The sequence below is a fragment of the Ailuropoda melanoleuca genome, chromosome 6, assembly GCF_002007445.2.
Source record: "Ailuropoda melanoleuca isolate Jingjing chromosome 6, ASM200744v2, whole genome shotgun sequence".
NCBI lineage: Eukaryota > Metazoa > Chordata > Mammalia > Carnivora > Ursidae > Ailuropoda > Ailuropoda melanoleuca.
Window position 1 is genome coordinate 32175681 of NC_048223.1, and position 14017 is coordinate 32189697.

Below are 14017 nucleotides of genomic sequence, written 5' to 3' on the forward strand. Positions count from 1 at the left end.
TTCTAGACCTTGATGATTAGAAAAATATAGGTTAAGCTAATGTTTATTACGGCGTTATTTACAATAGGCAAATTATGGAAGCAGCCCAAGTACCCATCCACAGGTGAATGGATAAAAACCACACACACAGACACACACACACACACACACACACACACACACACTGGAATATGACCTAGCTGTAAAAAGGAATGAAATCTTACCATTTGCAACAACATGGACGGAGCTAGAGAGTATAAAGCTAAGTGAAGTCAGTCAGTCAGAGAAAGACAAATACCACATGATTCCACTCACATGGAATTTAAGAAACAAATGAGCAAAGGGAAAAAAAAGAGAAAAAAATATAGGTTAAAAAATGCTTATGAAAAACATATGTTGGGGCGCTCAGGTAGCTCAGTCAGGTAAGCATCTGACCCTTGGTTTCATCTCGGGTCATGGTCTCAGGGTCACGGGATGGAGCCCTGCGTTGGGCTCTGTGCTCGGCACAGAGTCTACTTGGCCCTCTCCCCCGCTCACACTCTCTCTCTAAAATAAATAAGTAAAATCTTAAAAAAAAAAAAAAAAACCACACACACACACACAAAAACGGGCGCCTGGGTGGCTCAGTCAGTTAAGCGTCTGCCTTCAGCTCAGGTCATGATCTCAGGGTCCTGGGATCGAGCCCCACAGCGGGCTCCCTGTTGGATGGGGAGCCTGCTTCTTCCTCTCCTCCCCGCTCATGCTCTCTCTTGCTATCTCTGTCACTATCTCTGTCTCTCTCTCTCAAATAAATAAAATTTAAAAATTTTAAAAATTTTTAGAAAATCACATAACCACTACGAGAATTTATACACATATTGTTCCCGAAACACTAAAGACCATGAGTCAAGGAAGTACAACTTATGTAGCAAACAAAGAGAAAACAAGAAAAGCCACATGGAAGTAGAAAAACAAAAGGCGTAAAGGACCCTACCAGGAAAACAAGCACCAGTTTAAAGAAATAAATAAATGGACTGAATTACTCTACTGAAAGGCAGACTCTCAAGACTGTGTCCTAAAACAAACGCAAGTCTAGACCATAGTTCCTTAATTCTAAGACGCAGCCACTTTGCAGACATCTGGGAACCGAGCTGGTGTCACCGTCAGTGGCCTGTCTGGTTTCGTCGGCAGCTTCTTCCTTCTCAATCGCACAGAGGAAAACGGTGTGTTTCAGTACTGGTGGCATCGGACAGCTGTGAACCACACCCACAGATGGTGACTCAAGAAAGGTCTCAAGTAGGGAGACGGTCACAAACAGACCAGGACGTACAAACGAAAGGACAACTGCGATCAGACGTTACCATGCGGCTGCTGACAAACTGTCAACTCGAGCAGCCAGAGATCCACTCGCTTTCTTTCCCTCTGGGAACAGCTACACTTACGCTCATGAGCGGGGAGCCCATGGAAGATGATAGAACAGAAGAAGAGAATAGGACTGCAGAGGGGGGGGGGTCCACCCAATGGCAAATCCAGTCCTTAAAAGAGGCTTTTTATACACACCTGCAACTCCTCACACGACATGATAGGACAACACAGGGAGGAAGGAAAGCAACTGTAACTGGTTTAGTTTCCTTTTTTTTTTTTTTAAAGATTTTATTTATTTATTCGACAGAGACAGAGACAGCCAGCGAGAGAGGGAACACAAGCAGGGGGAGTGGGAGAGGAAGAAGCAGGCTCATAGCGGAGGAGCCCGATGTGGGTCGATCCCAGAACGCCGGGATCACGCCCTGAGCCGAAGGCAGATGCTTAACTGCTGTGCCACCCAGGCGCCCCTGGTTTAGTTTCCTGAACCAACTACAAGCAGAAAGAAATCTGGGCGTTGAGGCTGGACTGTGGAACTGTTGTCATCCGTCCTTGGCCTGAGCTTCAGCCTTGCTTGGAGTGCTGAGAGCTGCAGTCCCCATGCGGGGGCTAAGAGGCCTCCGCCCAGAGGCCAGTGACAGGTGACAACACCTGTCCCTCTTCCTGCAACACAGTGACTTCATGCCTCCCTTGCTCAGTAAACCTGAGTTTTCCAAAACAGAGGAAGATGGATATTTACAAACTTGAAGACAACGGAAGGCACATTTACGATGGAAAGCTACAGTGCTCGGATCTAGCTGCTTTCTTAAGGGAGCACGTGTCACTCAAAATCTCCGTCTGGATAGTTCCAACAACAACAACAAAATCCACCCACCAGAAATAGTCTATGATGCTACTTTTTCTTTTTTTTTCTCCAATATGCTATTTACTGGAGGAATCATCATGTTTCCATCTTGGCTTTTAACCACTGAATGAGGGAAGGTGACTTAGGTGGGGCACATTCTCACCAGAAGCAGAAGGTGTCCGGAAAGAAGGTGTAAGAGACAGACAACAAAATGGAAAGAGAAGAACACTGGCAGTCTGAAGACGTCTCTGGAAAAAAAGAGAAGCACAGCAGAAGGAAGAAGGCCCTGAGCCAGAGAGGCCACGAAGGCCTTATGAGAGGCTCCCCTATTTATCCTTTTTGCCAAACCCCCAAATGGAAAGGCCAATGCAACTGGCTTCTAACTGACAAGCCTCACACAACTTATAAGAGAATGAAGAAGTTACTGGAAGGACAAGTTAAGAAAAGCACATTAAACTCTGCTCTTGTCCTCTTCTCTTCAATGACACAGCTCTTGATCTCTTGTCCTGATTTATGTCCAAGGGCACGTGGGTCACCTGCTGCAATTCCCCAAGGCTCTGCGGCCACTTGCTCTGGCAGCTCTGACCCCAGCTTTTTTTTTCCCAACATGCCTTGCATGGACCATGCTGTCAGCATCCAGCTCTTACCTGGCACTAGAATGTTTATCTGGTTACAGGGGTCTGCTCCGACTCCTGAACCATGCTCCCTGGTTCAAGACCTGCAAGCAAGGAATCAGCCAGAAGCACTGCCCAGAGAGTACTCTGCCCCCCAAACCACCCCAAAGGTCCAGTTTCTCTCCCCCACTGGCAACCCATCCAAAGCCCAGACCCCCAAGTAGTTCAGCTTTTTCCAGCTGCGAGTAAAGTCCTACCCACCTTTCCAAGGAGAGTCAGAGGCAAGCATCTAGACTGGGGAGAAGAGATGCCCACTTGCCCGCCCCCATCCATCATTTGCCTCCATCAAGCTATTCAAGTAGATTTAGTTGCCCCTGGGAACAGAACTATGGGAGCCTTGGCCAAAAGGGCAAGTTACTTGATTAATTTGAATTACAAACTTCTTCATAAATGGAAATGAAATGAAACATTTCAGGCCACTCTGTCTTAGAGAGAAGATCAGAGACAGGTTGAGGAGCCCAAAATGCAATGGTAGGCAGACGAATACCCAGGTATTTCTGGATTTCATTTCAGTTGCTCACGAGCTTGAGATGAAATGAGCGTTAAGGAGCAACATCTACAGACAAAGGCTCTAAAGCCAAGTTTCCCAGAAGATACAATGAAATGCTACGGAAGATGAAATGTACAAGCCCACAAATTAATTTTTGATTCAGAAAAGGGGCGGAAGTAAATACAACAGTGTGAAGGTCAGAAAGCAAAGAGGCCGGAATCAAGAACAGTGCGTGTGGACACTTAGTACGCCGCTGGCAATCTGTGCCTCCCTGCCCATCGGACATTTAAAGGAAACCCTGATGGAGTTTCGCTTTAATGAGATTTTGATTTCCATCAACCCAGGCTGGCACCTTAGATATAAGCATGATGTTTTTATCCGTGGGAGTCAGGCTGCTATAACTACTGTCAAGTGCAAGAGCCCTGAGATTCTAAACAAAGGTATTTTGTGCTGACACTCCTCAGGCTGCCACATTTTCTTCTTCCACTAGCTTGAGATTCTGGAATTGCATTTTAACTACAGGCAAGTGTGATGTTTTGGATGCAGGAAGTAATTCAGTGCCTCCCCCCATGTGTGCCATAGATTGAAACAATGTCTTAAACCTTAAGGGGCTATTATACGAAATTTTTAAGAGGGTTAAAAGAAGACAAGTAAACAAAATAACCTTTGTGACACTTCATGTTCTCTCTATCCTCCAACCTTCAGCCAAGTTCCTTGATAAAAAGGGTTAAAAGGAGGGGAGAGGATGGGGAGTGGGTAAAGTAGGTGAAGGGGATTTAGAGGTACAAACTTCCAGTTATGAAATAGACAAGCCACAGGGATGAAAAGCATAGCACAGGGAATACAGTCAACAGTATCACAATACACTTAGGGGCACGTGGGTGGCACAGTCGGTTGAACTTCCTACTCTTGGTTATGGTTCAGGTCACGATCTCAGGGTCATGAGATCAAGCCCCGCATGGGGCTCCCCACTCAGTACAGAGTCTGCTTGAGCTTCTCTCTCCCTCTGTCTGTCCCTCCTGCTCATGCTCTCCCTCTCTCTCTCTCTAATAAATAAATAAATCTTTTTAAAAAATAATATAATATACTTATTGTGGTGAGCATTTTGTAATGTATATATGATTGCTGAATCACTATGTTGGACACCTGAAACTAATCTATTATAGGTTAACTGTACTTCGATTAAAAAAAAATGACAAAAGAAGTGGAGAACAATCATGATTCGTAAATTTGCTGTCACTGGATGAATATGTTTTTAATATGAATATAGTAAATATAGTATAACAGCAACAACGAAAGTGGCTAAAAGCAGGGGAGGAGGGATAGTCGAATGGGGCAGGGGTGTGGGAAGGGGCAGGGAGACATAGGAGGAAATGCTGTATAAGACGCAATTTCAGGGCTATTGCTTGGTCCTCCCAGATAATTTCCATTTCCACCTGTCATCACACCTGAAATTCCACCTTGAGCTTTGTTCCTTTCTAAGCCCTTAAAAACACCAGAGACCCAATGAAAATCAGGGAAAAAATTAGAAAGCTGCTAGAAACCAGACCTGAAGAAAGATGTAAGGGATGCATTTTAGGAATAACAAAATGGTTCAAACGTATATTTACCAGTGAAAGATTTCTGAATGTGTCCATCAGGTTGCAGAGGTTGGAAGTTACGATATTCCATGGTAGAGACCAAGGACGCCTTGAATAGCCCCCTGTGTAACTCACAATATGAGCCCAAGCCCCACAGGGGTCATTGAGACTCAGTCCAGATCTGAAAATATCAAGGAGTCTCATGGGGGCTTCAGCATTAGAGTTTCATTTTCCAAGTTGAGAAGGAAGAGAAAAGATAGAAAAGCAGCTTTGGGCACCTTCACTCTGTGTCTGAATACACACACATCTCCTAACCTGGATCCTGCACCAGAAACTTTTTCTTTTGTTATGAAGGACGTTAAGAGAGTAATTGGCAAAATTTAGTGCAGTCTACAGATTAGGGACTAGGATTGCATTCATGTTCATTTACTGATTTTAACCACAGTGCTGTCATTATATAGGAGATATTATGTAAAGGACATTATATATATATAGTGTCCTTATTTTTAAGGAAATATATACTGAAGCATATAAGATATAGCATATCTGTAGTTTACTCTGAAGTGGTTAGAAAATTATAATATGCTTAGAAAGAGAGAGAGAGAGAAGGGAGATGATGAAGCAAATGTCATAAAATGTTACCATTTGGGGAATTTGGAGATGGAGATATGAGAATTTTTCATACTACACTTGTAACTCTTCTGGAAGTCTGAAATTCTTAAAATAAGGAGAAAAGTAAAGAAAACAAAATAAATACCTGCCAGTGAGACAGCTGTGATGTAAGACAATTGCCCTGGCCCCTGTGAGGGGTCCCCAGAGCCCACTGGTGGCCTGTTCTGGATTGAACAAAGAACCCCAGGCAGAGGAAGGCGTCCGCCACACTGGGAAGCGCCCATCTCGCACCTCAGCTCTGCTACTTGGCCGGGTGGCCTTGGGTGAGTCATTTACCCTCTATGAGCCTCAGCCTCTGAATGATGGGCGTACTATCATCCAGTCTGTGAAGATTTCAGAAAAGGTGTAGCAAAGGCCAAACTCTGGCAGAATCGGAGCTCGGTAAACGAGGGTGAGTAGGACAGAAAGAAACTTCTCTGGAAAGCCAACAACCCTCTTAACATCAGTGCAACAGGGGCCAAAGAGGACTTGAGAGAAGCATGAAATACAGACCGTCACTCATAAGCCAGCTTTGCTTTCGTCATCTAAGTTGTCTCATTTCCTCGTTAAGTGGACCTCAGGCAACAAAGCTCAAGGAGGCCTCTGTTGGTCTCTTCATTCTAATACCTTGTAATTATATATGACACGACCAACCTGAAGCTATGTTCACCTTTATCACTGAATTTAATCGTTGCTAATATCTTCGTATCTGCTTACTGATTAAGTCCTCCTCCAAAAGGATTGAGGCATCTGCAGGGAGTGTATTATTATCTCTAGCTTCTTGATCAAGAGCTTCTGGTATGTACTGGAGAGAAAGGCTCACAGGTCCAGGAGGAGGCATGCGGGCAGGGCTGAGCACGGGAAGCAATGTGGGTGTCCTTCGCCAGAGTGCGGGGTACACCATGGCAGACGCACATCAACGCACAGTTAGGAAAATGGACGGTACAGCAATGTATCTCAACAACACAGCACGGAGCGACGAGTCACAGATGGAATGAGATACAGAACATGATGCCACCAAGCCTGAAAGGAGTTCCATAGTATTCACGTAAACATGCTAAATCTTTCATGGGATGTTCTAGTTCTAACTGGTCAAAGAAAAAGATAGCCCAAACTGGGTAGAGGAGGAGGGAGGGACAAATGGAGAAACGGATGGAATAAATGGATAGACAGGCGTAAAGTAGATATAGTGGACTCATAGGAGGAAGGCCATGGGGGAGATACACACAGATACGCCCCCCAGATACTCATGGGCAAACCCGCCCGCCGGGGGGTCTTACCTGAGGCCCCCGCCTTGTGGCTGGGCTGGCCCACCTGCTGCACACTCTGCTGTAGCAAGTGGAGGCACTCCCCGAGGCAGCTGAGGGTGGCAGCCGAGGTAGCTTTCAGGAGCAGCAGATCCTGGTCCAAGGCAGTGAGGGGGCCAGAACCCGGCAGAGACTCGATGGCATGCACAAGGTTCTTCTGCTGTCCTTCCACCTGGTTCATCATCTACAAGATGGGAAGACAGCAAGGAGGTGAGAGAGAACAGGCCTCCTTTCAATAGGCTGGGGAGCAGCTCTGATACCCGGAGGGGCTGGACAACAGAAGAAAGTGGGGAGAGGAAGCATTATACCCCCAGACTACGGGTGACGTGAGAGTCAGCTCAGATGGTGTTCGGTACACATTGGCGCTTTGACGATGCAGGCCTGGGTGAAATCTAAGTAAATCTATACAAAGGCACACAGCTGCTGCTCTGATCGCAAGAGCATTCTAGAACCCTGGAGTTAAAAGGGCCCGTGAGCACCATCTGCATGTATCATTTACTGATCTTCCGAAGGCAAGTCAATGATTACTACGTTAAAGGTAGAAGTCTTTGGGACCGTCATTAAGGCTCTTCACAAGGCTCCGAAAGATTATCGGAGACAGTGGACGAACCAGGGCGTGGCCTCAGAGCGAGGCTAATTCCCTGCTTTCTCTCCAGCTCCAATGCTTCGCTCCTCAGCAGTCTTTTTGAAGCTCAAGAAACAGAAGTGAGATTTTGGGCTGGCATTTGCATGAGTGAGATCACAGTGAAGCCAGCCATGAACCATTCCACCCCAAAAATGCTAAATTGGATGTGACTTTAACACCATGTAAGGCGCCAGGAGGAGGAGAAAACCCAGAAACACTACAGCCAGCCCTACGCCATAGCTGAAGCTCTGACAGTCCCCAAAGAATCATATTTTATGGCCTGGACTCAATCCATAAGCTGCAGGTAAGCCACGGTCCACTGGCATCTTTGAATCGACAAGGAGAGAGGAAGTCACGAACTAGAAGAGAACTTGACTGGTTAGCTTTTGAGTTTCAGCTCCCTCATGTTCCACAACTTTCTAAGTAAGATGATGCACACAAGGGCGTGCCTAGCAAATAAACAGTCACTCCGGGGAAAGGGGAGGAGGCAAAGAAACCCACGGAGGTCCCAGGGCTGCTCAGCACCCGAGGCTGCAACCAACTCCTGGTTTCTAGACTCCGGTCCACCATTCTTGCAGCTGCCCACACAAAAGCCATCCTTATTTGGAGGCCATAACTCTGGCTTTGTCACTGTCTTTCCCAGAAGATCCTTGTTCTCCTGATGTCACCTGGTGGGGAGAAACAATAAATCTCTAAGGACCCCTGGACTTGGGCCACAAAACTCATTCCATGCTCAGCCTGATTTTTCTATTACTTTTTGAAAACAGAGGCCTGCTATCTTCTATCATTCTGTGTAGTCTTGCGATCCTACTTATCAAAATAGGTGCCGCATAGACATGGACCGGAGTTGTCACCTCACCGTGCACACCAATTCTTTGGCCATGCAAATTATTTTGTGCAGATTACAAAGGTTGTACCTGGCTCCTCTGGCTCCTAAAAAACGTACCTGGGGGTACAACAGGGGCTTAATAAGTATTCATTTCTGCCTTCAGATCTTTGCTTAAAAGTCACCTTCTCAGCAAAGCTTCCTGAGCCCTATTATTTAAAACTGTATTCCAGGGGCGCCTGGCTGGCTCAGTTGGTAGAGTGTGCGACTCTGGATCTCAGGGTGGTGAGCTCAAGCCCCACACTGGGTGTAGAGATTGCTTAAAAATAAAGCTTAAAAAAACCCCAAAAACTCCAGCCCAACCCTTGGGACCCCCTGTCTTCTTAATTTTTCTCCATAGCACTTTCCACCTTCCAACCTAACTTGTCATTTACTTATTGTGTTCATTTGCACTAGTGTGAAAGGAGGGATCATCATTATGTGTGCTGTTCACGGATATATCCCAAGTACAGTAAAATATCTGTGGCATGAATAAATGAATCCCCAGTCTCACTCTTCTCTGAGGTGCAAAGGAACTGATTTTTGACACAAAGTCTACAGAAATCATTATACTCGGTCAGCATCGTATGGCTGAAGATTTAGTAAAGGATAATACCTCCATTATCAGTTTAGGTTTACCAAGAAATACTGCCAACTGGTTAAAGTTAACTTTGCACAAGATAGAATGTTTATGTATTCTTTGACAGTTCTATATATAGAACTAACAGAGAGAAGTAGATTTTGAGCTACTTGTCAGAGTCAACATTTCTGTAAATTCCCACCATAAAATCTTGTCTTAGAAACGTGTGTTGAAACAGAAGAAGAAAATGTAATGAAGAAACATGAAATACATTGTTCTTGACTCTTACAGATGATGCCATAATGCTTGAGAGAAAAGGTGAGGAAAATCAAGCCATTAGCCATAGGGGACACACTTGTTTCTAATCAATAAAAAAACTATATTCCAATTATGTAGTATAGCATAAATACTTGTTATTTCACAAGCATAAAATATCACATAAATCTCAGGTAATAAAAACACAGAACTGACTTACAGAATGTTCTACTCCATTACAACAGAGACACATGCCCACAAATGGAATCCACAGATCTGCTCTCTGAAAGGTATTCAATGTAATTGAGTCTCTCACCAGTGCCAGAGGCAGGACAGCCTGCTTGGGGGTTGGGGGCACTGGAACCGGCAATAGGGGAGATTTGACAGTTACAATGATCTGGCACTGAGTGGCTGGGGAGGGTGGGGGGTTCTAAATGCCTCACACACCAGGGCACAGTTCTCCTAAAACATGTCCAGCCCTGCTCGAAATGCCAGTACTGCCATTAAGTAACTCTGTGCTAGAGCTTTATCAATAACCAGGAACCTGATGGAATCCAAGATCTTTCTGGGTAAACTCAGCCTAGCACAGTGCTTGACACACAGTAGACATTCCCTAAAGATTCCTTTTCTCCCCCTTTGCCATGTGATACAAAACTGAACTACTGCCTTTAATGACGCAACTGATGTCATCTTTACTTCATGTTAGTTTCATCAGGTTCAAGAGAAATTAAAGGAACGCTTTTGAGTTCCAGAATCTTCCTAGCCTTGGAGCCGTACATCACCGTTACTACTGCTCTAACATTTCTAAGACTGGGAGGCACTGATGAAGAGTCTTTGTCAGACTTTGGAAGAACACGTTTTAGCTTCTTCCACAACTAATTTTAATTAAGAGCACCTATGAGAAGATGAATATGACGCTGAAAAGCTGTATGCAACAATAACAACAGCAAATCCTTAAAGCATTCCCGCTCCCTTTCAAGGTTCTTCTTCTTCTTTTTTTTTTTTTTTTAAAGTAGGCTCCATGCCCAGTGTGGAGCCCATCATGGAGCCCAAGGCAGGGCTTTAACTCATGACCCTGAGATTAAGACGTGAGCTGAGATCAAGAGTTGGAAGCTTAACCCACTGAGCCACCAAGGTAGGTGCCCCTCCTCGAGGTTCCTATGGGCTTATTAACAGAAGAGCCAAGCACAAGCATCGATGAGTAGGCTTCCCTACTGCTACCAGGCTTTGAAAAAGTTGAACCACTTATTTTAATTATGTAAACTTCACATCTGAGCCCTTAACACTTTTTCTGAAGCACATCGACATCATTCACTTGTGGTCTTTAAGAACAAAATGCCCAAGTTTCATTTTTTCCTGGCATTCCAGAATCAGGGCCATCACCATCTTATAACACAAAATGGGACCCCAAATGAAATTTCAGAGATCCACCCCTGAAAATATCAAATCTGAGGTTATAAAATCAACCATATGTAGGTCATGTTGAACTTCACAGATAAGCAAATGTCACAGGGAGGGAAAAAAAAATCCTATGGCCCATTTTTCATAGTACAAATAATGAATGGTATATGTACTACAAAATCAAATCACAGGAGTGAATGCTAATAAAATCAGTGGCTGCAGATTTTATTGCTTTATTTCAATAAGGCTGTGTAAAAGGAGATTTCAAAAAGGAGTAAGCAAACCAAGCTAAGAAAGTCTCTTCTAAAATAGGCTCATGAGGCCACCTGGGGGGAAGAACTAATGCACTTCCTAGGAGCCATGAACTTTTTGCCAGTTGCAAGCCCTCAGCCTGGATTTAACTCCCTCCTCCCAATGAGACCTGAATCACTGGCATTCTTTACTTGCCAATGGGATCTGACAAGTTTCAACCCTTCATTTGCATAGGAACCCAACCAATCCCACTTAACCTAGCTTCAATCCCTGTTTTGCATAGAGGTTCTGAAAGAGAAGAGCACTCATTCCCGCCTTTATAACTCCACCCCTTTTGTTTCCCTCCAAACACAGTCAGGTTTCTGCCTGAACTGTCTCCCCCGAATTGCAATTCTCTTTGCCCAAATAAATGCTCGTTGGCTTGCTTTTTTAATGAATTCTTTCTTGGTCACCAACTGAAACCATGATAAAGAGACTAAAACCTAACATCATCCAGCTCAATGAGCTCAGATGTGGCTAAGGAGAGACCTGAATGGGGAAGCAGGGGCCTGATTGTTTCAGACTTCTCAGAGCTGCAAACCTTGGAGCAGGTTCTGAGAGACACCTGAAGGGTCCAGTCCCAACAGGCCAAATATCAATGAATACCAGTTCATCCACTGGTAATCAAAGGATCAGGGTCAGGCACCTCCCAACACGGACTCCTTAGCCTCAAGTTACCAGGGCAGCTTGCTTGGTTGGCAGAGCCTCCTGGGCTCACAGATTCCCGGCACCTTCGGTCACTCAATCTGTCAGGCTTGGAAGTAGACCAGACAGTGTCATGCCCGCATCAAGGTGGCCTTGGTTTAGCATTTATCCTCTGCCTGGTAGATTTCAGAAGCCACCTTTAAGTCTCCCCTCTGGGTCAGGGGTCAGTCCTTCGCTGACTTAGGCACTTCACTTGGCCAAAGTCCTCAGCTAAGCTTGAAAGTCATGCTTCAAGGATCTTTAGAAGCAACACACACACACACACACACACACACACACACAACTTACTGCTTCCCTTAACACATATTTACTATTCAACTGTCCTCATTAGCATTACTTTAATATTCCAAGAGACTGCCACCCCCAAAATGGTTTGACAGCTCGTTAGAGAAACTTCCTGAAATATCCATCAACTCTGTAATGGAAACCATCAACAGTTTGTACCCTACAATCCTTTGAATACCTTGCTTCAAAATCCTTGCCTAGTTGTTTACACCAATCCTGAACTGTTGGGTCTTGATCTGTACCTAACCCGGGTCAATCAAGCCCCTGTGCTGTAAACCAAACTTCAAATTCTCAACTTCGGACCTTGCTCTCTCCACTCAGAGACATGGACAGTGCCCTGTGGTTGTGGTGGTCTCCCTTCCAGTGGTAAATAATAAAGCCATTTTGCCTTACCAACAGACTGTGTTGTTGATATTTGGAGAGCTGGTATTCCTGTCTCCAAAGGCTTCCTCCAAATTCCTGAGTGTTGGGCACAGTAAGTCTTGGCCTCACACCTGAAAGATCTCTTCTTCCTGCGGACCTTCCTACCTGACATCCAGCCTTCCTCCTGTACTCCCCAAGCTGTGTCTCTTATTCCCTCTTGGTACAGCACCTACCTGGAATGATAACCTACCAAGAGTCTCCTTTAGGTAGGGTCCCCCTTGGAACACCTCTCTCTATACGTCTGAACACAGTCCTAACCACCTTACGGACTCCTCCAACTCTCTCAAGTCTTATTATGTGAGCAGAGAGAGAAAACCCTATCTAGTGGACAGATCTTACCAAATCTACATCTCCCAACAGGATTAAGAGAGTGGACAGTGGCAGTAAGGGACAAAGATGAGAGAGGTCCATCACCAAAGTCGGGAGGCTGCTGATTACACGATGAGGTTACAAAGAAGAAAGTTTAAAAACACAGGATGAGAATGGAGCCAACGGTACAAGGAAACTAATGCTCTGTAATATAAACCAAAGGAAAGAAATGAAAAGCGGCGGGGGGGGGGGGGGGGGGGGGGAGAAGAAAATATCTCCAAAAAATTGACCATTATGTCTTTGATGGCCTTACTGCAGGGGTCAGCAAACTTCTGTAAAAGGCCAGATGGTCAATATTTAAGGGGTATTGAGTCATTGGGTCTCTGTGGCAACGACTCAACTCCGTCACCAGAGCTTGAAAGCAGTCAGACCACGTGTACACAGATGAGTGTGACTAGTTGTTCCCATCAAACTAATATCTGACCCCTCTCGGTTTTGGCATCAGATAATTATTTTTCTCATTCAAGTTATGATTTTACTGGTTCTTGGTATGACGGGATTTTCTACCGTATCCTGGACATTCTGGCTATCACATTTGGAGATTTTAGGTCTGATCTGAATTTTTTTTTCTTAGCAGGTTCCCAAGTTTATTATGTTTAGCACACAGGCCTGTAGCCTACTTCTATGGCCTGTGGTTTCAGTAACAATCTAATTTCAGAGCCTCTGTGGTGCTATCTTGATCTGCTTGGTTTATCTCCTGCCTCAAGGACCTCCACTGGCCCCTGCGGGTGCTGAGAGGACAGAAGAAGGTTCCCCAGCCCTGGTGCCTCCAGGGGAGAGAGAGAGAGAGCATCTTTGGCTTTCTTGGCAGGATCCCCCCCTGCCCTCAGCGCTGGGTGGTGGAGGGGAGAATCCGGCCTGAAGTCATTGTTATGCCCCAGGACATAAAGTGTGCCTTCTTTTCAAAGGTATGTAAGTGCAGACATCCTATTTCTCCGTCCAAGTTGAAGACTGCTTCATAAGCAGATCTAACTGGCCAAATGGAAGGTGGCTGAGCGCTCTCCTTTCATCTTTTTGGTAATAGAAGCAATTCTTCCTTTTAAGAAACTGGCAGAAGAGCAGCATTCTTCATTTCTAGATTTTTGCCTACTTTCTAGATGCATATCCACTTTACTTTGGGCTTCACGGTGTCATCCCTGAGGCTGACCATCACTAAGTCACTTACGCGATAGCCCCAGATTTCTCCATCCACTGCATCCCTAAGAGGCAGGACAGGCTAACGGCATTTTTAAATTCAACACTTTGACACTTGGTCTTTATCACGAGATGAGGGGGATAGAAACCAAAGACAAGAGTGGTTGAAAGACCAATCCAGAGATGAAGGGGACCCAAAGTCTCTTCTGGTCCCTCCA

The 14017-nt window shown here is 45.1% G+C and overlaps 1 protein-coding gene across 3 annotated transcripts in view; it reads right to left on the reverse strand.

The window, feature by feature from the left end:
- The window catches only part of OSBPL10 (oxysterol binding protein like 10), a 292741-nt gene that overhangs the window by 68013 nt on the left and 210711 nt on the right, over positions 1-14017 (reverse strand). For all 3 annotated transcript variants that reach the window (XM_034662125.1, XM_034662124.1, XM_034662123.1), the window contains one exon: positions 6840-7050. In XM_034662125.1, coding sequence (XP_034518016.1) covers positions 6840-7050 — 211 coding nt within the window. The remainder of the gene's footprint in view (positions 1-6839; positions 7051-14017) is intronic.